We start from the raw sequence: 25,838 nt of genomic DNA on the forward strand, positions 1-25,838 counted from the left end.
TTCTAGCCCAGTAGCTCCCAACATCAAGGCTATGGACTGGTGGCATTAAAATCACCTGGGGAAAAATTTTAATGTGCCTAATATACTAAACCCTTCTCCTATTTTTTCATTTGACAGCAAACTTGAAGAATTGGTTCATTTCTTACAAGTCATGTATCCCAAACTGTGTCAGCACTGGCAAGTCATCTGGATGATGGCCACAGTGATGCTGGTCTTGACTGTCGTGCTGGGGCTCTACAGTTCCTATAACTCTTGTGTGGAGCAGGCTGATGGGCCCCTTGGGAGATCCACTTGTTCAGCAGCCCAGAGGGACTCGTGGTGGAGCTCAGGACTCCAGCATGAGCAACCCGCAGAGCAGTAGGAAACCTGAGACCCAGGTGGTGCCCTGTTCCAGCACACAGCTGACTGCCCTTCCCCAAGCATAATGTTTCAGGCCGGGTGTGGGCATGCTGCCACTAGCCCATCAGGAAATGAGCAGGGTTCTTTCACACTCAGCACCCGTGTGGGAGCTATGCATATACAGAAACTGATGTTCTTGGAGGATCAACAAAACTGCCCTCGTAAAGCATCTGGTGGATGAAGTCACCTTTACCAAGGAACTCTAACAGAAGGGAAACTCATCTGCCCCTAGCTCAGATGGCTGGGGAAAATAAAACACCTTCACTGCAGGAGATAGTAAGAAGCTCACTCTCCTTCCCCTTTTCCCTCTCTGTAGTCAGAAATCAAGACGAATTAATTATGTCCAAAGGCTAACACTGACGCTGACGATCAGACCTAGAATTTGGAGTCACAACATGAATATCATCCCATTTCCTATCTTATCCTCACTGACTCTCCTTCAGCCTCCCCTCCTCCCCTTTGGAACCAGAGTTTCTCTTTACAGAAGTAGGAAAGATTTCTCAGAAAAATATTTAGGCTGAATTTAGACCAGTGCTTGAAATGACATGGGAAGATGTGAGTCAGTATATATGCATCTGTATACACACACAACACATACATACACACAGCATGCATGTGCATGAAGCCAACAACCCTCCAAACATGTGCTCTCAGTGTGTGTTCTGGATAAAGCCAACACACAGAATTTTCACTAGGTGTGGGGCAGTCACCAGGCACCTGTTCAATGAGCTCTCCACATGGATTTAAGGTGTTTGAAAAGCACTGAAAACTCATGGTTTCAACAGCGAACTTGCTGGTCTCCATTTCAAGTGCTAATTCTAAGCTGTTGTATAACACAGTCTATTCCCTATTTGTCCTCTCCTGTTGAGAGCAGTTAACCCACCTCTCAGGTGAAGGAGACACAGTGTGCTTTCAGCTCCTGTGTGCCCACATGCAAACATGCAGTTGCACCTTAGTGCTTTAGTTCAAATGGGATTTCCAACCCTATTATGTTTCAAAGCGTTCCCAGTTGTTTGGCATAAAACTGAAGGAGCACATCCCATCTCCAATTTGACTTCTTGCTCCACCTTTACAGCCACTGCTTTCATTCATCCCTCATCAGTTTTGGGGGGTGTTGGTTTCTTGTGGGTTTTATTGTGGTTGTTCTGCTCTTGTTTTTGTTTTGTTGTTGATGTTGTTTTGTTGCTAACACTCATATAGAACTTACTATGAGCCAAGCACTGTTATAGGTTTTATATAGGTATTGATTCATTTAATCCAAAAAAAAGAAAAAGAAAAAAACTATGAGGTGGGTACTAATCTCCCCATTTTCAGATAAGGAAATTGAACCACAAAAACACAACTTGCCAAGTACATCCAGTTAGTAAATTATGGGCCAGGAACTCAAACCCAGGCAAACAAGCCCCTGCACAAAATTGCCTTTTCCAGTGGTCTCCTAACTGCATACCTTCCATTTCAGTCCCACTTCCCCAAGTAGCCCTCCAACCACTCCAGATTATTTCTGTTTCCCAGACTAAATCATTTTCTCATAGTTCTTTTCCTCCACTCACCAGTTTTTCTTCCGCCATTCTCCTCTTTTCTACTGGTTACTCTTCAGAACCAAATGCAAAAATTATCCCCTCCATACAGGCTTTGATGATCTCGCTCTGACTCCCTATTCACATAATAGGTCACACCCTCTTCTGTACTCTCTAAACATCTTCATTATTGACAACTGCGGCATTATATCACAATAACTTTTCTGTGTGTCTATCTCCCCTGCTATTTTTGCTCAAAGACAAGAACCATATCTGACCCATTCTCTGGGGTAAGTACCTAGCATGGTGGCTGATACATAGGAGGGTGTCATTAAATGTTGGCCAAAAGAACAAGTGAGAATTACAGGTGGTAGACAACACCCTAGAGACAGATGACGTTTTGCACACTTCCCAGTCCCAGAACCATCACTGCTACTATCTCAATAAGAAAAATATCTTTATTAGCCTCAACTTATTCTATTATTTTTCAGTCTACTCTGTGAAAGAGCAAAAATGAGACCTAACTGGCAACACCATTCCAAGCTCAAGGACCAGGCTTGATGCAACCACTCCTTTCAGAAAGACCCACCTAGATCAGCCCTACTGTAAAACAGCATGTTGTTTAAAGGTGGGGAGGGCATCCTTTACAGGGACTAGAAAAGCACTGTGAGAGAAGCCCAAGCCAGGGTTGACCAAGAATGTGCCATTAAGGTAAAGAGGTGCAGATCAAGACAGAGGGACTTTGGGGGCCTGGAAAGATGGTTTTCCCTGCTGTACCAGGGGGACTGGACATGCTGAAAAATCTTTTAGGCCTTCAGAGTCACAGGCAGGATGCAAATGGAGCTCCAGAGACAGTAGCTGTGGGGCAGGACTCTATGCTGGCAATGTTCAGTCTCAGCCTCCCTTAAAGAAGGAGCAGGCTGAGCTGGCCCACTCTCCACTTGGCCACAGGGGTCCCACCTTTGTTACCAATTAAAACAAAGGCCAGGAGAGCAGCTACAGTGAGCTCCTGAACCTCCAGCTACTCCATAGAAAAGCCTGCAAGTGTACTTCCAAACATAGGCCCTCACCCAAAGTACTCTGTAAGAAAGGTCGAAGAAAAGAAGAACTGTAAGAGTAACCACATTTCCAAGGGCATTCCTGAAAAAAAAGTACTCATCGGCATTTCTTTTCTGAAAAGCAAAGTTTGATCTGAAGCAGGTAGAACATTACCAAAGCGGCAGTGAAATGGAGAGAAATGGGCCCTGTCTTTCCAACAGTGATATTGATCTAAAATAAAAGTTCCCCTCAAAATGCCTCTGAAGTCTGACATTTCTGCTTAGCCCTAGGACTCTGGGTGCCTATCTTAAGTTTCAGTGATGTGTAGTTTGTGTTGATATCACCTCCTAAAAGGGCCTTCACTTTCTGGCTGCCACAAAATCCATATATATCATTCCCAGTGTACAGCCTGGGAGAGTATATGGAAAGGGAGAGGTCGGATTTGTGTATCACTGGCTGTCAGTTCCTAATGTTGTTAAACTTCACACAGGTGTGCTAGCATTGAACTATAGAGTGTCACATACCTGAGTTTGAAAATAAAAGCACATTTCCAAACCTCTGGCAGTAGCCAAATGCCTCCTTATTTTATGGAGCTAAGCCACAATTTTGCCCCAATCCTGATTAGATACCCTTATATATTAGTGCTTCCCAGAACCAAGCCAAAAGTCACCAGCCCTTGGGTCACTGTACTATGGGCTACCTCTTAGGGGTTGGATTGTTTCCCCTCTTTCTCCTTCATTCCCGATCTTAGTTTCCTACACCTCCTCAGCCTACAATTTTTTTTCAGGTGTACAATATAATGATTCAATAATTCTTTTTTTTTAAGATTTTATTTATTTTAGAGAGAGAAAGAGCATGAGTGGGAGGGGCAAAGGCAGAGGGAGAGAGAACCTCAAGCAGACTCCCCGCTGAGCACAGAGCCCGATTTGGGGCTTAATCTCACAATCCTGAGATCACAACCTGAGCCAAAATCAAGAGTAGGATAGTCAACCCACTGTACCACCCAGGTGCCCAATTCAACAGTCTATAGATTTCTCAGTACTCATCAAAAGAGTGTCCTCTTAATCCCCTTTATCTATTTCACCCATCCCCCCACCCACCTCCCTTCTAGTAACCACCAGTTTGTTCTCTGTATTTAAGGGTATGGTTTTTTTGGTCTCCTTTAATTTTTAAAATTAATACATTTTGCTGTGCTAGAGACTGCTGAATTTTCACCAACATGATTTCCACAGCTAGACTACATTTTTCAGTCTTTCTTGCAGCTAGATGTAGGGGAATGTAGATTTTCAGATGTAATGTCCTGAAAACACTCTCCTGCAATATTTCACACTGTCTGTATTTCCCCTCTTCTTACCAAATTCAGAGGATTTAGTTGAGGACCTGAGGCCTGAGAAGATGGTAGAACCACTAGATGGAAGCTGGATCTTTGAATGGGTACTCACAGAATTCAGCTGTGACATAAGCAAGAAATAAAATTATAGCATATCAAGCCACTGACATTCAGGAATACTTGTTATAGCAGTTAGCCTACTCTGATTAATGCACAGATTTGAACCACAAATGGGGTGCTTCAAGAACAAGTTTTCAAAATATGAGGCACTGGCTTAGCAGTCAAGCAGCAGAAAACAAGAAAACTAATTTCAGGAGCTAGAAATATGGTGACTCATGTGGTAAATAAAACAAAAATACTTAGTAAAGTGTTACCCATGATAATTTGAAAGGCAGCCCATGGGCAGCCTATAGTCCTGGGAGAAGTGGGTGGAATAAATCCGTGTGAACCTTTATTGGCTGCCTTTGGCAAGGTATTGTAAGAAAAAGAAGCACTTGGGAAAGAATTGGCTATTTGGAAGTAGGAAAAAAAAATACAGAGGGTTCAGATTGAAGGCTTAGAAAGCCTGACTGTTTCTAAACTCCGAACAGTAAGAATAAAAAGAGCATTCAGTGGGAAAGAACCAATAAAATTTTTCAGTCGAACTCTGATCAACTCAGCCTATGGCAAAGACCAGATTAAGGATATGGCCCTTCCAACTGCGGTTTCAAATGAACTCAGTGTAGGCACCATTAAATTAGAGAAAGAGAGAGAGGAATGGAGCTGAGAAAACAAAGAAATGCATATTGATAATTATGACTGGGAAAGGATTTGGGGTATAATTATTGGCACATGGAATCAAATGGAAGCAAATAGGTCAGAAATCTAGGTTTGTGAGGAAATTGTATTTACAAAGAAACATAAGCCAAGATGAACAAGTCCAACTGTTCAAATTAGAAAACAACTTTTGGAATCTTCAGCTTTATACTAACAGAAGGCAGACTGCAAAAGCTGTGCTACCGCCCCTCCCCGGGAGGGCATACACCTTAATTTCTACTTCAAATGTGGCCAAGGAAGATTGTATACAATGAAGGTCTACAGAGATCAGTGGACACATGGGACATGGGAGTTTCTCTCAGAAAGCAGAATCAAGATCTAATCAAAGGTAAATAATTGTAGTAGGAAGAATTTCTAAAACACCCCCCCCCAAGATGTTCCACCCCAATCTCTGAAGCTTTTGAATACGAAATATAACTCCTGTTATGTTATATGGCAAAACTGACCTTAAAATAGGGAAATCGTCTCAGTGGGCCCAATCTAATCACATCAGCCCTTAAAAGCAGAGAGCTTTCTCTAGCTAATGGTAGAAGTAGAAGTCAGAGAGATTAAAGGTATAAGAAGGACCCAAAGTGTCACTGCTGCTTTGAAAATAGAGTTGGCCATATGAAAAGAAAAGCAGGCAGCCTTTTGGAGCAGAGAACAGACCCCAGGTGACAGCCAGCAAGAAAAAAAGGACCTCATTCCTACAGCCTCAAAGTAATGAATTCTGCCACCAATCTAAATGAGGAAGAAAGTAGATTTTTCCCCAGGGCCTCCAGGTAAGAGCACACCACTGCCTACACATTGATTTTAATTTTGTGAGACCCACAGCAGAGAACCCAGTTGAGCCCACCAAGACTTCTGACCTACAGAACTCTGAGATAGTAAAAGGGTGTTGTTCTTTGAGAAGATCAACAAAATTAATAGATCAGTAGCCAGACTCAGAAAGAAAGAAAGAGAGGACTCAAAATCAGAAATGAAAGAGGAGAGATAATATGATTTTACTCATATGTGGGATTTAAGAAACAAAACAGATAAACATAGGGGAAGGGGAAAAAAAGAGAGAGGGAAACAAACCATAAGAGACTCTTAATGATAGAGAACAAACCAAGAGTTGGTGGAGGGAGGTGGGTGGGGGATAGGCTAAATGAATGATGGGTATTAAGGAGGGCACTTGTTATGATAAGCACTGGGTGTTATAAGTGATGAATCACTAAATTCTACTCCTGAAACCAATATTACACTCCATGTTAACTAACTAGAATTTAAATCAAAATTTTTTTTAAAAAGAGGAAAAATAACCAACACCTCAGAAATACAAAGGATTATAATATTATGAAAAATTATATATCAATAAATTGGACAAACTAGAAGAAATGGATAAATTCCTAGAAAATATATAACCTACCAAAACTACATCAGAAAGAAATAGAAAATTTGAACAGATCAAATACCAGCAATGAAATTGAATCAGTAATCAAAATACTCCCAATAAAAAAAAAAAAGTCCAGGACCAGATTTTCCCAAATTTCCCAAATTTCCATGGGAAAATTCTACAAAACATTTAAAGAGTTAACACTTATTCTTCTTAAACTATTCCAAAAAATAGAAGAGGAAGGAAAACTTCCAAATTCATTCTATGAGGCCAACATTACCCTGATACTAAAATCAGATAAAGACACCACAGAAAAAGAGAATTACAGGCCATTATCTCTAATGAATATAGATGCAAAAACCCTCAACAAAATATCAGTAAACCAAATCCAACAGTATATTAACAAAATCACTCACCACAGTCAAGTAGGATTTATTCCTAGGATGCAAGGGTGGTTCAATATTTGCAAATGAATCAACGTGATGCATCACATCAACAAAAGAAAGGATATAAACCATATGATCATTTCAATAGATGCAGAAAAAGCATTTGACAAAGCAAACATCCATTCATAATAAAAACTCTCAGCAAAGGTTTAGAGAGAACATACTTCAACATAATAAAGGCCATATATGAAAAACCCACAGCTAACACCATACTCAATTGTGAAAAACTGAAAGCTTTCCCCTAGGATCAGGAACAAGACAAGGATGTTCTCTCTCAGCTCTTTTATTCAACATAGTACTGGAAGGCCCAATCACAGCAATCAGACAAGAAAAGACATAAAAGTCATTCAAATCAGTAAGGAAGAAGTAAAACTTTCACTATTTGCAGGTGATATACTATCTATAGAAAACCGTAAGACTCCACTAAAAAACTATTAGAACTGATAAATGAATTCAGTAAAGTCACAGGGTACAAAATCAATATATACAAATCTGTTGCATTTTTATACACTAATAAGAAGCAGTAGAAAGAGAAATTAAGAAAACAGTACCATTTACAATTGCACCAAAAATAATAAAATACCCAGGAATAAGCATAATCAAGGAGGTGAAAGACCTGTAGTTTGAAAAACCATAAAACACTGATGAAAGAAATTGAAGACAACACAAGAAATGAAAAGACATTCTATGCTCATGGATTGGGAGAACAAATATCGTTAAAATGTCCATACTACATAAAGCAATCTACAGATTTAATGCAATCCCTATCAAAACACTAACAGCATTTGTCACAGAATGAGAACAAATAATCTAAAATTTGTATGGAACCCCCAAAGACCCCAAATAGCCAGAGCAATCTTGAAAAAGAAAAAAAAAAAATGGAGGTATCATAATCCCAGATTTCAAGGTATATTACAAAGCTGTAGTAATCAAAGCAGTATGGTACTGGCACAAAAACAGACACAATAGAACAGAACAGATCAATAGAACAGAATAGAGAGCCCAGAAATAAATACACAATTATATGGTCAATTAATCTACAACAAAGGAGACAAGAATACGCAATGGGAAAAAGACAGTTATCAGTAAATGGCGTTGGGAAAACTAGACAGCTATACGCAAAAGAATGAAATCAGACCACTTTCTTACACCATATACAAAAATAAATTCAAAATAGATTAAAGACCTAAATGTGAGACCTGAAACCATAAAAATCCTTGAAGAGAACAGAGGCAATAATGTTTTTGACATTGGTGGTAGCAACATTTTTCTAGATATGTCTCCTGAGGCAAGGGAAATAAAAGCAAAAATAAACTATTGGGACTTCATCAAAATATAAAGTTTCAGCACAGCAAAGGAAATAACAAAACTAAAAGACAACCTGCTCCTACAGAATGGGAGAAGATACTTGCAAATGATCTATCCAATAAATGGTTAGTATCCAAAATATATAAAGAAGTTATACAACTCAAAACCAAAAAAACAAAAACAAATAATTCAATTAAATAATGGACAGAAGACATGAACAGACATTTCCCCAAAGAAGACATACAAAGATGGCCAACAGACACATGAAAAGATGCTCAACATCACTCATCATCAGGGAAATGCTAACCAAATGACAATAAGATATCACTGCACACCTGTCAGAATGCCTAAAATCAAAAACACAAGAAACAACCAGTGTTGGTGACAATGGGGGGGAAAAGGAACCCCCCTGCAATGTTGGTGGGAATGCAAACTGTTGCAGCCATTCTGGAAAACAGTATGGAGACTCCTCAAAAAAAATTAAAAACAGAACTACTCTACAATCCAGTAATTGCACTACTGGATTTACCCAAAGAATACAAAACCCTAATTCAGAAGGATATAAGCACACTATGTTTACAACATTATTTACAACAGCAAAATTATGGAAGCAGCCCAAGTGTCCATCAACAGATGAATGGATAAAGAAGATGTGGCATATCATGCAGCCATAAAAAAGAACAAAATCTTGCCATTTGCAACAACGTGGATGGATCTAAAGGGTATAATGCTAAGTGAAATAAGTCAATCAGAGAAAGACACTGTATGATTTCACTGATGTCTAATTTAAGAAGCAAAACAAAAGAACAATGAGAAAAAGATTAAAACAACAACAGACTCTTAAATATAGAGAACAAACTGATGGTTACTTCAGGGGAGGTGGGTAAGGAATGGGTGAAATAGGTGATGGAGATTAAGAGGTACACTTATCGTGATGAGCAAGTAATGCATGGAAGTGTTTAATCACTATATTGTACATCTAAAACTAATATAACACTGTATATTATAGTGGAATTTTAAAAACAAATTTAAAAAAAAGAAAATGGGTCTGGATATTCTGTTTCCTACTCTCCTTTGCAACTTGATTGCTGTTCTCTTCATTTTGTGTAACTTTTCAAATTTCCCTTCTAATTCTACAAATTTTTTCTTTAATTGTTGATTCTCCTCGATTATACCATAAGCTCTTATTTTATTTTACTTATTTATTTTTTAGGGCAGATTGCTACTTTATTTTTTTCATTTAAATTCAATTAATTAACATATAGCATATTATTAGTTTCAGAGGTAGAGTTCAGTGATTCATCAGCCTTATATAACACCCAGTGCTCATTACATCACGTGCCCTTCTTAAGGGACATTAAGCATGAGCTGTTATTTCAGAAGTGGATAGTGCCGCTGCGGTTTGGTTTTGGGTTTTTGTTTTTGTTTTCCATATCCTAAATACTGTTTCTCAAAACAGTGAAGAGAAATTAACTGGCAATATTTTCTTTATAGCTCTCCAGTTTAGCTTTTAGCTCCTGGCAACTAATTCTTCAGAAACTTGCCTGGAGTGAGAGGCCTACAACTGAAGACTGAGAATATCCACATTTAACAAGAAAGGCAACAAGTTCCCATCAAGCATTCTCAATCACATTCCAATGGTGGCTTAACTTCTCTCAATATGGATATCCAAAAAATAACCTACCAAAACAAGCAAGAAGAAGTAGAAAATTTGAACAGATCAAATAAGATTGTTTCCTCTTCCAGAAACTCAATATTAAGCACCAGCACCATCATGCAGACTCTTTTTATCTACTAACTCCTCTTCTAGAAATTTATTTCCAGAATTTAGGTCCTTGCCTTCCATGATTCATTTTTCCCTTCCTGTCTTCCTTCCTTCTTTCTTTTTGAAACACTTTAGCAAATGCTTGAAGGCTAACTTTCTTTCAGGCATGGTGTTAGGCTTTAAGAAAAATGAAAAAAAAAAAATGATTCCCGCCTTTTTGTCTACCTGGTTCATGGTGATAGAATCGCATATGTTTCTGAGGTACCTGTAACCTGGGGCTTGTGCTCACCCAAGTAATGAGTTCTATAGATAGTTAAGTATTAGAGATATTTAAGAGTTATCCCCTAGTCTCTTACAAGTTACCTAAGTGCAGAGCAAATTCTTCTTTCATTACTGGTATTTTCTGTACAGAGATCTACTTTTATGACTGATATCACTTGTACAGAAAATAAATTGTTATCCATCCATAAATGAATGACATTCATTTTGGAGAAAACTCATAGACCATTGCTAAAGGCATTATTTGCAAGCCAGAATTCCAAAATTACCACGGAAGACAAACCACTGGATATCCAGCTGGGAAAACAGAGAGCACGGTCTGCTCATAAATAGTACAGATAAACCTCACGTTCATCAAAGAAGAAAGGGGAAATCTAAATTGAATTTTGGTCTACCAGAATGCAAGAGAAGTTATTAAAGAGTTATTATATAAAGGACCCCTGTAGTGATTACTACTATAAAGTCAAAAATCCTTTTGTAAAGTGAAAAATGACTAAAATTTCATGAATTGTCCCCCAGTAGTGTTTTCTAAATATGAATTGTATGTCTTGTTTCTTTAAAGAAAGAATCACTTGCAGTGGTGTAGAAATTCCAAATGTATAAGAAAAAAAGGGAGGCATAAACACCCTGTACTCAGTATTTAAATGGGCATTTGCTTTCATGAGCCTCAGTATCATTCCTCCCCAGATCACAAAGATAAGTGGCTGGAGAAAAAAAAAATCACTGACTGTGGGAGGAAAGGAAGCACAACCCATGCTCAATCTCCTTTAGAGATGTACATTCCTAGGAGTATGTAAATGAATAGGCTCCACAGGTAATAACGATGAACTGTGTGAGAATGAGCTGGTGAGGGAAGTGGGAGGTGGCAGGGAATATGGGAACTGGGGAAACCTCCAGCAGTTCATGCTGTGCTATCTGCCTTCCTCATTCGTGTGTTTTCTGAGTCAGCATTAGTTAAATTTTCCAGAAAGCAATCCACAAAGTACAGCCTGGGCATTTAAGGGACGTCACTCATTTCCCCCAGTGACCTTGACAAGTCAGAAGCTTGAAAGCAGGGAAATCCGGATGTCTCAGTTATGAAGTAGAGCAGTGGGGCTCTAATATATTTCCAGAAGTCTCCATCCAGACTGGTGATTATCTGCCTCCGTTACTGCCAGTGACCATCCAGGGTGTTTCTCTGGCTCAGAAGGGGTTGGCATAATGGCCAAATGCTTCGGCCTGGTGTTGCTTTTTGCCTCCATCTGGACCACAAGGCTCCTGGTCACATCTCTCCGTGTAGAAGGTAGGTTTCTTACCAGATTTTCAACCTAAGGCAAGGCAAGATCTTGCAAACTGTCCTAAGCCTACCAAATGATTAACTGTGGATTGCCGGGAGTAGGGGTTACCCTCAATGTCAACAGAAGATCTAGTTGGTAGGATTGCTCTGCCAGAAATGTTTTCATCATATTGTTGACTTCACCAAAATGATTCACATTTATCTTTATGTTATCTTGACTTTCATTTTTGGTTATGGGATCGTTTTTTTTTTTTTTTAAAGATTTTTATTTATTTATTTATTTGACAGAGAGAGAGACAGCCAGAGAGAGAGGGAACACAAGCAGGGGGAGTGGGAGAGGGAGAAGCAGGCTCTCAGCAGAGGAGCCTGATGTGGGGCTCGATCCCAGAACGCCAGGATCACGCCCTGAGCCGAAGGCAGACGCTTAACGACTGAGCCACCCAGGCGCCCCAAGGATCGTTTTTTTTTTTAAATGGGAATATCTTGAATCAAAAACATTGAGGAGAGATAATTTGTTTTTTAAAGTGTTTCAGAAATAAACCATGATTGTAATGAATTTAAAGTTTGGGGAAAATGGCCAACTTTCACTAAATATTGACCTGTTTTATATTTTTGGAAGTGTCAGCATAATTATTTTAATTTCAATTTTACTATACTACCATATATGTTTTTAATATGAAGTAAACAGCCAATTAACTGAAAAAAATGTGAAAAGTTTGAAAATTAGTCATTAGCTCCCTACGAAAGAAATGACTTTAAGTGATTTCTGGGCTTTTGAGATGTCTAAGCAGTAACCTCATTCCGCAATGTAGGCAAAAATATTGTAACCACAAATCACTCAATTACAGCTACAGGCAAATGAAAATTTGAGCACTTTAAAAGGAAAATTGTGTGTTCCTATGCTGGAAGATGCTCTATGATATAAAATATCCTGGAATCGGACATCCTGAGTTGATTCATTTATTGTTGTATTTAATTTTATGAGAGGCTATAGTTATGTAATTGATTTTTTTCAAATACCAGAACTGTTCCTCTCAAATAAGTTTTGTCCTCTTTGAAATTCCCCTGGGGATACTATTTATTTTTCCCCACAATGATGCCATTACTCAAACTTCTGAAAATTGTTCTATGACAATGATTCCATCACAATCTTTAGACCATCTTTGATGATGGCAAAAATTTCCTAAGGAAATTAAACTATTATATATTACATATGTTATATATAATTTTTATATATGTAATATACAAAATTTCATTTAATCTTCTCAAGAAGACATTTTATAGATGAAGAAACAGGCTGAAGTAAGGCCAAGTGACTTGCCTAATGTGATATAGATGGTAAATAATAAAGCTTGGGTTTGAATTCCGCTCTGTCTGATCCTAAGCATACGATATTTCTACTATGCCAGCTGTTTCCTAAAAAAATCTTAAGGAAGAGATTAGTGGAGTAGCTCTTGGATTCCAGCTCCCTCTTTTTGTCTTTAAATGAAGTAGAAAAGCATAAAAATGACTACTATTTGTTGACTACCTATGATGGACCCAGCCCCTGCTAGGTACAAGTTATCTATTCTGACAAAACTTCTGTGAAGAAGATATAACCATCTCCATTTTATAGATGAGAACACTAACTTGTCCAAGGTCCCAGAGCCAATTAATAACAGACGAAATAACCAAGGCTAGGTCTATTGCCCAGAATAGGTCTATCATTACTCTAAATAATAACGTTTAAGGTAAAAATGCGTTTTGATGAAAAAGTAGCAAGACCACTTATAGTGTAATTAATAAACCTTCTTTGCAGGTATTCCCAAAGAAGCAGCCATGAGATTCGAGCAATAGCAAGCTCATGGACTAAATAAGTCAAATTCCAGGAAAAATGTGTGTTTGGAGAGTCCAGTTCTAGTTGTATCGTGTGTGTGTGTGTGCATGCATGCGCACAAGTGGGTGTGTTCATCTCCCCCATAATATAGTGGGAAGCAGGATAGTGCCCTAGTTAAGAACTGGGATTTTAGAGTCAGTCATAACTGGGTTTGTGCCCCCAATCTGCCTTGCTCTATATCCTTGGGCTTGGGAAAGTTACTTAATCTTCCTGAGCCTCCACTTTTTTTTAAAGGAGACAGGGTTTGACACAGAGTAGCATAAACAGATGATAGATGCTAGAATTAATACTAGCATTAGTATTAATATCAGTATTGGTATAGGTATTAGTATTAGTGCATATAGTCATAAGAGGCTGTTTCGTCACAAACACTCCTATTAGGGTGTTGGCTCTCTAGTTTCTCTTTTGGTGAGAGCAAGTTCTGGAAGCAAGTAAGGCCGTCTACAGTAATTGTACATCATATGCACATCCCCTCCTCCAGCCCCCTGCTCCAGAGCATAGCAAGGTTAATGAAAGACTTAGCAATGTTCATGTTTGCAAGAAGAAATTTTAAATACCAACCTAGAAACTGGTCAAAGCACTTGACTGGGCATCCAGTGCACAGATCTGTGTACAAGCAACTTCGTGGAAGATTGTTATGCCCTCTTATGGACTTTTGTGGGTAAAGCCCAAAAGGAAAAATGTACCTGAATGCAATACAACTTTGCAATTTCATACAGGTCTATAAATCCCAGAACCAAGAAAGGAGATCAAAAGAACTCTTAGATTCATTAACTTTTGAGTAAAATATATTCACAACATATCTGTTCAACTGCCTCAGCTTCCCTAGGGAGATCAATCATTAGCTGACTAAAACCAAAAAGCTTTGGAGATAAAAATAATGATGTTATTTATGATTTATTGAGCATCTACTATGTGGCAGGTACTATGCTAAGCATTTTTATTTAAATTAACTCTTTCAACTCTCCCTACCCTATAAAATAGATAGTTACTTTATCAATTTTATAAATAAGGAAACTGAGGCTCAAAGAGATGAAGTAATTAGCCTAAGATCACAGAGCTAGCAAGTGACATAGGCCAGATTTAAATACAGTTCTGACTCTAAAACTCAACCTACTTTATTTGGTTTCTTTGCCATGCAAGTTTTACTGCCCAGTTCCTCCAGGAACTTCTGAGTAAGCCTGCCCCCCAATGGTCAGAGAAGACCTGGGACTGAGAATGCTCACATTCTGTTATACCAAGAGCAACATTTTTCAGCTCATCTCAGAAATAGCGGTATTCCCAAGCCACATTGGTTTGGAGTATTGTTAATTAGTCTATTAACCAGAGCCCTGAATTCTATCTTTCTCAAAGTCTCAGACCTTTCATTTTATAGACTCCAAAAAGGTTTGCAGCAACTGCATCACCTAGACCCAACCCCAGGAACTGGTAGCCAAAGCCTCCACATAAGGAAGAAGGCACCTTAATGCAGTGGGGCATGATAGACTCAGATCTGATGAGAGGTACAACTTGGACAAGAGCAAGGACCCCGCTAACCCAGCAGGATGTCCTTGTGGGAAATGCCTGGCCTGTGTTCTGTTATTTCTAAACTTTAATCCCAGCCATGAGGACCTCACTGCTATATCAAGACAATAATGTTTTACAAAGAAGAACAGCCTACAGGCTGGGAACAAGGACCGCAGCAAATTGAGGACTTCTGTGATTCCTTTGCAGAACTTTCCACCTCAGGGCCATGCAGAATTGTGGGGGTCAACCTTGTGAACAAAAAGACAGCCCTGCAGCTGAATTTTGCAGAAGCCCAGGAGGCCTGTAGGTTGATGGGACTAACTTTGGCCAGCAAAAACCAGGTTGAAGCAGCATGGAGGTTTGGCTTTGAGACTTGCAGGTGAGAAACAACTAGATTCATAAACACTGATGGAGCTCTTTCAGCGCTGTGTTCTTGTTCAGCAATAGAAATAAATGTATCCATTCAAATAATGTGTATTCTGTTGTAGCTATGGTTGGGTTGCAGATAAGTTCTTGGTCATCCCTCGGATTCTCCCGAACCCCAAGTGTGGGAAGAATGGGACAGGTGTCCTGGTTTGGAGAAATTCAGTCAGCAAAAAGTTCTTGGCCTACTGTTACAACTCATCTGGTAAGTCAGATCTATATCCTCTCAACGTTTTCTCTAGCTCTATGATGCATCTAAGAAGAGTAACCGTGAGCAGCAGTAGAAGAAATCATGGTGATGATCATTTAATACTCCCAAGAATGCCTCTGCGACCTGGCTAGAGGGGCCATGTGGCCCTTAGAGGAAAAAGTTAGGGAAATTATGACTAAATGGCAATATAGGGAGAGAGCATCCCAGGAGGCTCCATTACCCATGCCCCCCCATCTTAGAAGGTAAGGAAATATCCACTATAGACAAAGCAATGTACCGAGTTATCACAGTGAACCTTGATAATCTTTCTCTGAGGTACACTTTGTCACCCCCATTTTGTAGAGGGGGACATTTAGCTCAGAGGACATAAGTACATTTGTCTACATTCTCACTACTACAAAGATTTTAACAGAGGTCTAACTCTCAAACCATGCCCTTTCCCCTAACCTTCATTTTTTTTAGAGGAGAAGAAATTCAGATGCTACACTTAACCTCTTCAAGGATAAGACCATTTTATGAAGGAAGGAGTTAAAGCTAGAAAATAGAATTGGTTTGCTCATAGTCACACAGTTGTTCTCTTAACCTTGCTTGGAGACCACAACCATTTTATGCCAAGTGCTTTACCTAAGGAACATCTCAAAAGTTTTTCTTTCACTAAAATACTTGCTCTCAGTTTATCATAAGAACCTCTGCTGATTTATTATTCTTCATACATACTCATAAATCTGACATTCTGAAGGTCAGACAGCTAAATGGTCACACACAAGGATAGATTCCAAAGTCATACTCTAAGATCCAAGAGATAAATATGCACTAGCAACATTATGTTGCCCAAAGGCAACACAGGGTCCAAGCAGTTCTCCGAATCAGGAGGCTTTGACCTAGAAAGAGACCTGAAAGACACTTTGTCTTCTTTCCTCATTTCATGGATGAAATGATAGCTCAGATTGGAGGTTTGGCTTGCTCAGTTGGTGGCAGAGTCAAGACTGGAACATAAAGCTTCTTTCAACATTTGTTTCACCATCATCCTCCTATCCTCTGCCTCTTCTGCCCACCACTTTTGGCTAGGGAACTGGTGGTTCACAAGCCTGTATATCTCATAGCCAGCTCATGCCTGTCAAATGACCTGGTATTTTAACTTTCTGGCTTTCCTCCCAGCTGTCAGTGTGATGATATGATACCCAGCCCTCTGGACTTCACAAAATGGGGTCAGAGGAAGAGGACTGGGATTTGTGTGTTTCCTCGTGGTTTCATTTAACTTGTACTTCCATCCCCTATATTTCCTGTATAATTAAAGTTAGATCCAGAGGCTTGATTCGACTTTTGTTCAATATTTTTGGTAAAAAGACTACATCAAAAACTAATAAGGTACTATACAGTGGCTAACAGATAATAATAAAAAAAAACTTCATAGATGATACCGTGTACTTTAGATCACTTCTCAACAAAACACACTTAATGTCAGTATGTCCCATTATTAATATGCTAATTTTGATCATTTGAATAAGATGCCAGACCTCTCTAAATGAACTCAGAAAGATATGTTTTTCCCCTTGCAATGAGTAGGTAATCTACACTGTGATATTCTGGCACCATGCAAATATTCTGACCCCAACCATCTTGTACCTAGTAGTTTAAGCAGCCATTGGTAATTCTTGCTGGAATCAGTTATTATATGTAGGGTTACAAGATGGTGACTTTCTAAACCTTCCTTCTACATTTATTAGATGGCATTCTTTGATAAAGAAGAATTTCTCTCTCTCTCTTTCTCTCTCTCTCTCTCTCTCTCTCTCACACACACACACACACACACACACCTCTTCCCTCCTCCTTATACTACTATGGACACATGACATTTTACTTATTCTGTGTATTCAACATGTTATAATCAATTTTACAATTATCATTCTTTTATTCTTTTTGATGCTCAAATTGTCCCAAATTTGGTGAGTAGGAGCCCCCTCTAGTTGACTTCTGTGTCCTTTATTCCATTAGTATTAGAGCAATTCCTTTCTTTCTAACATAATAACAGCATGTCCCAGACTTACTTTGTACTTCTCTGTCCCTGGTGTGGAATCAGCTATTTATTGCTCTGAGAAGCCCAGGTTCTTTGTAATGGAAAATGTTAATTAGAAACCAAGATCTGGATTCAAATAATTCTCATTACCACTGGAATTTTCATTGCTTCTCAGTATTTTTAGTGGATAGCTACGTGTATGTTTACACATATATACATATATCTAAAAATTATGAATTTGTATTGATATTTCCAACTCAAATTTAACAATTCAAATTTTTTCTTAGTTTGTTTTATACCCGCATCTTTTTTCTCTTACACAGAAGATCTTAGTTCCCAATAAATAATAGTAATATACTTCCTTATCCTATAAGAGTTTCAAAATTATAAAACAAACACTATTAGGAATAATGAATCTATTGAGTGAAATTTGAGATTTCTTTGCATTTGTTTCAGTCCCCAGAATATAGCCCTATAAGGGTGTACTGTCAAAAAACTACGTGCAAAAGTGACTTGAAAAATTCACAACTCTGTGTGGATATATTATCGTTCTGAAATAAATTAGGCTCACCTGCTTCTGTTTGCCATCTTTGTGAGGATCAGAGTTAACCTAACCCTTATCCTAACACTACTCCTAAACTTATCCTATGTTTCTTTGTTTTTGTAACTTTCTTTTTTATGGCTAACTTGTGAGGTCTGAGGATTAGAATAACCCTAAACCTGACCCTACACCTTATCCTAATTGTTTTTTTTTTATTGCTATCTTTTGTGGGCTTTGGGAGACTAGACCAAAGTGCTCTGAATGCTCTGCATGCGGCATCTGTTTCATGCTGTTCCAACTCTGCCGCAATGCCCATCTTCCTCCCCACTTAGCTAACTGCTACTCCTTATTCAATTCTCAAGTGCCAGCCTCTTCAAGAAGCCTTGCCATACCCCTTACTCCTATCCTTCCTCTTGAGAGTCCAACACACTCTGTGTTTAATATCAGAGTACTTGGCACATTCTAAAGAAATTCTATTCATAGTTTGGAGGGGAAGGAAGAGCTAGGTCCTAACACTCCTAGGTGTGCCCTCAACCCAGTAGGATCACAGGATCAGACTGCTGTTGCTCCCTCACACTGTGGCCCTCTTGGCTACATATAATGAACAGAGAAGCAAAGGAAACTAATTCTTAGATAGATCCTATCTATCATGCGCATATATTATGCTAGGCCCTACACATTTATTATCTCATTAATTCTCAGTAAAATGACACAAATGTATCCTTTCTATTTTCCAGGAGAAATAACTGATGCTTAGCGCGTATTTTGCTATGGTCATAGTCAATAAGCGAAAGAGCCAGGATTTAAATATTGAGCCATACTACTTCCATGTAGCACTTTCCATGGTGATTACTACACATCAATAACACACCAGGCCTGGGTTGGGTTCTGGGCATCATGTTTTTTAAAAGCTCCCCAGATGATTCCAATGTATAGCCAGGGTTCAAAATCACTCTTTCCTAGGAGATCTCTAAGATCTAAGTTTTAGGATTCCAGGTACTTCTAGATTCCCCTCTTTCTTTGCAAGTGCAATAACCTTCCTTGTTCCTGGATTGTACTCTCTCCCCATTGCATTTCATCCTCCACATGACTCCACTGATAATTGCATTACTCCTCTGCTCTACAGCCCTTGTGTGACTTCCTATTTGAGACTATGATGTAAACTATGAAGCCTTTTACACATAAAAGTGAGCATGTATGAGAACTCCTATATATCAGTTGGGAGGTTTGTGGACCCAGTTGAAAATTCCATCTCCTACAAAATAAATTCCAAATGCTTTAACATGGCAATTATGAATGTCAATACTCTGGCTCCAGCCTATCTTCCCAGTCATCTCCTGCTTGCAGTCTTTCACGCTCCCAATCATATACACACCCTACTCTCCAGCCACACTATACTCCTTGTCATTTTTCAATATAACTACATTTTCAAACTTCTGGATTCTTGGGTCATGCTATTCCTAATGACTGGAATATTCTATTACGTCTTCCATACTAGATGATCTACTGCTGTGTTCCAGCCATACTGGTCTTTTATTCATCAAACACACTGAGTTCATTCAACTTTGGGCTCTTGCCTGTTCTCTTTACTTGGAATACTTTTGCCCTAGATCTTCAATGACTGGCTACTATTTATCATTTAGGTCTCAGCCTAAGTATCACTTCCCCACTTTCTCTTATCATCCTATTCAGGGTATCCATCTCCCATTCCCTACCCCTACCAGTTTAATCTTTATCCTGTTTAATTTTCTTCTTAACATTTATCATCCTCTAAAGTTTCTGGCTTTTCTTTTTTTTTAAGAGAGATGGAGAGGGCCAGGGGTGGTGCAGAGAGAGAGGGAGAAAGAGAATTCCAAGCAGGCTCCATGCCTGGCACAGAGTCCTACACTGGGCTCAATCTCACAATTCTGAGATCACGACCTGAGCTGAAATCAAGAGTTAGATGCTTAACCAACTGAGCCACCCAGGCGCCCCTGGCCTTTTTTTTTTTTTTTTTTCTTAATCTATCCTTCCATTAGCATATAGGCCCCTTAAAAAGTAAGGACTCTGTCTTCTTTGTACCATGAGTATTTGGCACAGAGTTGGTGCTCAATAAATATTTGTTGAACAAACATGTTAATCCCCTATACCATCTCCTCTGTGAATCCCCAGTGACCTCCTCCTACCTTTAACAAAATACATCTGTCTGATGGAAACTGAAACTATGCTGTATGTCTCTGTATTTTCAGTTCCCAACATAGTATGTTGTACTCAGTATTTCTTTCCCCTGATATTAAAAAATTTTCATTTTTTGAAGGAAAAACTTAGCATGTGCTCAAAAATAAGAAATGTAACTAAAAGTTCAAGGCAAAAGTCAAGGATGATGTGTGTTTGAATAGAGAAGTTTAAAAAGTAAAATAAATATTATAAAATTCTGACTTAATGTGTGTATAGTCAAAATGTTTTATCAGTAGTATCTATGACCTTAATTGATAATTTATTGTATTTTTCAAAAATGAATGGAATAACTTTTTCTTCTTAACTGACATTCCAGCTGATGCTACCCATTGCCAGAAATAAGTAGGAATTTAAAATAGATAGAAATTTGTATTATAATATATTACATGGATCTGTCATTTACCAACTAATATGAATTTGGGCAAGTTATTCAACTTCACTAAACTTCAGTTTCCTCCTATAAAATGAGACTTTAATAAAATTGTTAAATGAAGTGTCACAACTGACTCAGATAAGATGCTCAAAAAATGTTGTGTCCTCTCTATCACATTCAACAGATTAGAAAGCAAATCTATATCCCTCCTCTGCTCCCCTAAAAAAATTTTATTTTGAAGAGCACAGAGAAATCTGGTTTTTGATCTTTGTCCTGAAGTCTATATTGTCATGTGTGTATATTGTTTCCCCATCTACTCCTTCCATCCTGTCACTTCTCCATCCTTTCTTTATTCATTAAATATTTATCGAGCATGAACTATGTGTTAAGCACAGAGAACATACCACGATGACCAAGACAGACAGGGTTCCTGCTTCCAGGGAGCTCAGTCCAGTGTAGAGTGGTGCAATGAGAACCTTGACAAGGGAAGTATAAGGAGGTACAAAAACATATGCCTAGGGACCCAATCTAGTCATCAAGTCTGCCTAATAAAGAGATATTCAATCTGAGACTTGAGGGATAAGTAAGCGGTAAGTAAAGAAGGGCAAAGAGTCTTACAGGTAAAGAAAGCATCATGGCCAAAGGCTTGGATATGACAGAAAGCATATCAAAGAACAGAAGAAATCTGGGAAGGCACTGATCAGAGAAGGCTAGCCAGGTCAGCAGGGGACAGATCACTGGGGGCCTTATACACCATGCAGTAGAGGCAGTCACTGAAGGATTCTAAGGAAGGAAGTGATATGATTAGATTTGTATTTTTGTAAGATCATTCTGGCTGCACTATAAGGGGACTGGAGAGGAGTAAGACTAGAGGCAGGAAGAACAATTAGGAGGCTGTTTTGATACTTACTTGTTACTTTATTTTTCCCTCCCCCAACAGATACTTGGATTAACTCATGCCTTCCAGAAATTATCACCACCAACGATCCCATATTCAACACTGAAGAGGCAACATACACAACAGAAATGATTGTCAGTGACAGTGCATACCCAGCTTCACCTACTGATGCACCCTACTCTGCTACACCTACTCTTGCTCCTACTTCTGCTCTGGTTTCCACTTCTACTCGAAGGAAAAGAAAATTGATTTGCATAACAGAAGGTTTTGTGGAAACTAGCACCATATCTACAAAAACAGAAACCAAGTCATACATTGAAAATAAAGCAGCATTCAAGAATGAAGCCGTCGGGTTTGGAGGTAAAAGCTTTCTATGTTTGCATTGTATGTGTGTGTGTGTTGTGTGTTTATGTGTATATATAACAGACAATACATAAAAACCATATTGTCTCCAGATTAGGTATTTAGGACCTGCCAAACACAAGTAAAACCTTAATGCAAACTCAATTTTCAAAAAGTCATAGAACTTGAGGACTCTAAAGAACCTTAATGATTAAACTAAAAATCATAAGTATAAAATAGCTTCACTTTTAAAACTCAAAGCCTTTTAAAAATAAATCACTATCTATTAATACATCAAAGTTCTTTTTAAAATATTACCTTAAATGCCTATGATTAAAAAGTTTGTCTTCCTATTTAAAAGGAAGAGTTTGTACTTAATTAGCTCCAAACTTATCATCTCAAGGCCACAGAGAGGAAATGGACTCTCTCATATTGCAATTTATAGAACAGAGAGAGCATGCGAGGCAAGGCCAAGGATTTCTATAGGCAAGAAGCAAAGAAGCAGATGTGGGCCCAACATTCTAAGTAGCCCCTTCGTGATCACAGAGAAGGCTTTTCTCCTGCATTATCTGTTGTCTGGATCGGTAGAATCATTTGAAGAGTCAGACACAACAATGCCTAAGCAAAGGACCAACAGGCCATGTCTGTTTCCTCCAGGTGTCCCCACGGCTCTGCTAGTGCTTGCACTCCTCTTCTTTGCTGCTGCAGCTGGTCTGGCAGTTTGCTACATCAAAAGGTGGGTTTGTTGGCACATTGTTGGTCTTATAATCTATGTCATATTCCTATCTTGTGTTTTTCCAGGGTTGTTGTTAGCATTTTCTTGGTCAAAACAGAAACGATGGTCTTCTTATATTGTAAATTTTCTCCTTCATCTCACCTTTCCTCCCACCACCTGATCTTTCCTACTGTTTCAGCACATGCCTGTCATTCAGCCTTTAGCAACAGGTCAATGCTGCCCCTTTGAAAATCAAGAGATAAAAAGAACAGACTGACATCTAGGGAGAAAATACATGTTTTATTTTGATTCTCAATTCTTTGTTGTTGGTGGGAGGGTTATGAGGTCAGCCTCAAGTCTGGCCCACAAACTTACTGTCTCATCTAAATGAATCCACTAAGGTGGGGATGCATTAATGTACTTGAGTGTGCATATGTTAGCATCTTTCTGAAATAAAGGTATCCAGTATACTGTGCTAATACGGGCCTTTACAGACAAAGCGTTATCTATTGGCGTATGTGTTACATATAAATCTCTCACTTTAATTTTATAATTATGCCTATAGGTATGTGAAGACCTTTCCTTTTATGAACAAGAATCAGCAGAAGGAAATGATTGAAACCAAAGTAGTAAAGGAGGAGAAGGCCGATGATAGCAACCCTAATGAGGAATCAAAGAAAACTGATAAAAAGCCAGAAGAGCCCAAGAGTCCACCCAAAACTACAGTGCGATGCCTGGAAGCTGAAGTTTAGAAGAGAAAAAAATGAGAGGACACACCAAGGCTGATTTCTTTCCTGATACATATCCTGGCCCCAGATGGGGAAACTTAAAGGGCCAAAGAACCAAACAAGAAAGTCCACCCTTGGTTCCTAAATGGAATCAACTCAGGGCTACCTTTGGACTATGGAGTTCACCAAACGGAATTCCCTTCTTCTTACTGCAATCAGTTCTGGATCCTATCCTCCTACCTCCAAAGCTTCCCACAGACTGTCTAGCCTGGCTATGTCCTAATAATATCTCTGTGGGAGAAAGGAGCTTTGCAAAGCACAGGGACCTAAAACAGCTAATCAGAACACATTTATAAAGAGGCTTTTGGTTGGCTGAGAATAGGTGAGTTGAGAACCAAGAAACCACTGAGACCAAGGCTTTCTCTATTGATTCCACAAGCCAGATCCTTTCTCCACTCTGAAAAGGTAACACACATCATCTGGCATGCCCTTCTGAGCCAGGCAAGAACAAAAGGAGGAAAGAAAAGTTCAGCAGCTGAAGGCCATGAAGATTCCCATGACTTGAGACCTGATCTCTATAAAGCCAAAATAAGTAAAGAAAAAGAATGAGGCCAAGGATGTTGCCAGCATATTGTCAGCAGGGACTATAAATACAGATAGGGTCAAAGTAGTCATCTCTGAATAATCTGAGTTGGAATCACTTTTTAGAATACACACACTCTCTCTTTTCTTTCTCTTGCTGCTATTTTCTCTAGAAGTATACACTTTTACAAGGAACCAAAACAAATTTCTTACAAATTTTTATTTGAGTTTTATCTGAGAAACTATTACTGAGGAAAATTACTGTGTTAAAAAGCAGTAAAATTTAACAAACATTTATTGACTATATCAGGTGCTGGGTATTACATTCTATAATTGAATGTTATTTATCAAAAACTTGTATACAGTAAAATGTATGAAGCTAATTTTTTCAGTTTTGATATTCCTAGCTTATCTACTTGCAAAACTAATTTTTTACTAAGACTAATCTATTCATTATTTTCTCTAACATGGCAGCCATTATAACCTTAATTTATTATTAACATACTTAAAAAGTACGTTATTACCTCTATACACTGAAGCACATTTTTAAAATGTCATTAACAAATGTATCACCAGTTCTCCTTTTTTCAGCAAGAAGAGCCCAAAAGGTGCAGAGATATTTGTGTCAAAAAAATAAAAGTATTTAGAAAATTTCTTTGCTCTCTTATTTACATAGATGCATTATACCTTCCATGCAAAATTGAAGTAATCTGTTTTTTTGCCAAAATAAGAAGGACAATTTTGGTTGTTGAAAAGCAAATATCTGTAAACCAGGTAGTACACATCCCACCATAAGGGGCTATTCTTGCTTCAGGTGATCTTATTTTAAGTCGGTCAAGTATGCACACACAAAACAGTCCTTTACTTAGGATTTGGGTTCTACATTATAATCCATGTCAGAGCTCACAGGGAGCTGAGGATTCGGGATTGTTCATTTGTGCTGTTTCTCTAGCTTTCTCTGTCCCTCTCTCGGGTCTTCCCTTTTGGACTGCTAATATCTTCTTCCCCTCACCAGTGACCCCACAGCTAGATCTATGATCCTTTCAGCTCACAGACCATAAACTGCTGGCACATTCTTTTGCAGTTGGCCCACAGAGTATTATCTTAAATTTTGGTTTAATTGCCAAGAATGAAAAATCAAGGGGTGCCTGCCTGGCTCAATCAGTAGAGAATGCGACTCTTGATCACGGGGTTGTAAGTTCAAGCCCCATGTTGAGTGTAGAGACTACTTAAAATCTTTTTTTAAAAAATCAAGAGTTTTCACATATTTATATTCCTGGATTCCCTTGAAAAAATGGGAAGATCTGGAGATTGAGAGCCCATATTCCCCCACAGCAATAATTATCTCAGACTAAGTAGTGGCTGCCCCCTTTAAAAGGGCCTCACTTGCTTCACTTTACCACAGTCTTCGCGCTCTATTACATCTTCATGCCAAAATAAAGGTGCCATGTCCTACGGATCTCCATAACACTATTGCCTTTCTTTTCCTTCACACCCAGCCCATTTCACTCTTTACAATCTTCCTGGCAGTGAGGTCTGTGAGTTTGAAATGCTGGTTTGTCAGTCCTTAAGTTTTATCAGCCTCATCTAGTTCTTAGGGAGCGAAGAAGAAAAAGCAGAAAGAGCCTGTGTAATGGCCTTCCCTCTATGTATGTTAGCTGAAAAATAATCAGATCTTCCACACTAGATCTCCCATCTGTGGGCATCTACTATGTGCTAGGGTTCTATCATCTACTATTAGACAGATATATGCCCTACTCAGGAGGAGGAAGAGGGAAGGAGAAAAACCTCACCCATCCACATATAATCACTAGCCAGCCCAGATGCCGATTGCAAACATATTGATGAAATATGTAACTTTCATCATTATGGAAGAAA

The 25,838-nt window shown here is 38.7% G+C and overlaps 3 protein-coding genes across 9 annotated transcripts in view; 2 read left to right on the forward strand and 1 right to left on the reverse strand.

Annotated features, from left to right (window-relative positions):
• The window catches only part of IRAG1 (inositol 1,4,5-triphosphate receptor associated 1), a 129,976-nt gene extending 126,463 nt beyond the window's left edge, over positions 1–3,513 (forward strand). For all 7 annotated transcript variants that reach the window (XM_045788856.2, XM_087868037.1, XM_087868038.1 and 4 more), the window contains one exon: positions 118–3,513. In XM_045788856.2, coding sequence (XP_045644812.2) covers positions 118–361 — 244 coding nt within the window. In that variant the 3' untranslated portion in view covers positions 362–3,513. The remainder of the gene's footprint in view (positions 1–117) is intronic.
• Positions 1–25,838, reverse strand: part of LOC123786575 (uncharacterized) — a 211,407-nt gene that overhangs the window by 159,187 nt on the left and 26,382 nt on the right. The gene's annotated exons all lie outside the window — the stretch shown is intronic.
• Positions 11,219–24,615, forward strand: LYVE1 (lymphatic vessel endothelial hyaluronan receptor 1). The gene is made up of 6 exons (XM_045788871.2): positions 11,219–11,537; positions 15,121–15,292; positions 15,402–15,541; positions 21,636–21,953; positions 22,593–22,671; positions 23,216–24,615. Exons 1-6 carry the CDS (start codon positions 11,456–11,458, stop codon positions 23,400–23,402), a joined length of 978 nt encoding a protein of 325 aa, XP_045644827.1. The 5' UTR covers positions 11,219–11,455; the 3' UTR covers positions 23,403–24,615.

Source organism: Ursus americanus, chromosome 16, assembly GCF_024610735.1.
Source record: "Ursus americanus isolate L20-20 chromosome 16, mUrsAme1.1.p, whole genome shotgun sequence".
Classification (NCBI taxonomy): Eukaryota; Metazoa; Chordata; class Mammalia; order Carnivora; family Ursidae; genus Ursus; species Ursus americanus.

Coding starts and splice junctions, on each gene's coding strand:
- LYVE1 (XM_045788871.2), top strand. CDS start 11,456: ATGGCCAAATGCTTCGGCCTGGTGTTGCTTTTTGCCTCCATCTGGACC. Junction 15,542..21,635: donor CTACTGTTACAACTCATCTG/GTAAGTCAGATC, acceptor CTCCCCCAACAG/ATACTTGGATTAACTCATGC. Junction 21,954..22,592: donor TGAAGCCGTCGGGTTTGGAG/GTAAAAGCTTTC, acceptor TGTTTCCTCCAG/GTGTCCCCACGGCTCTGCTA.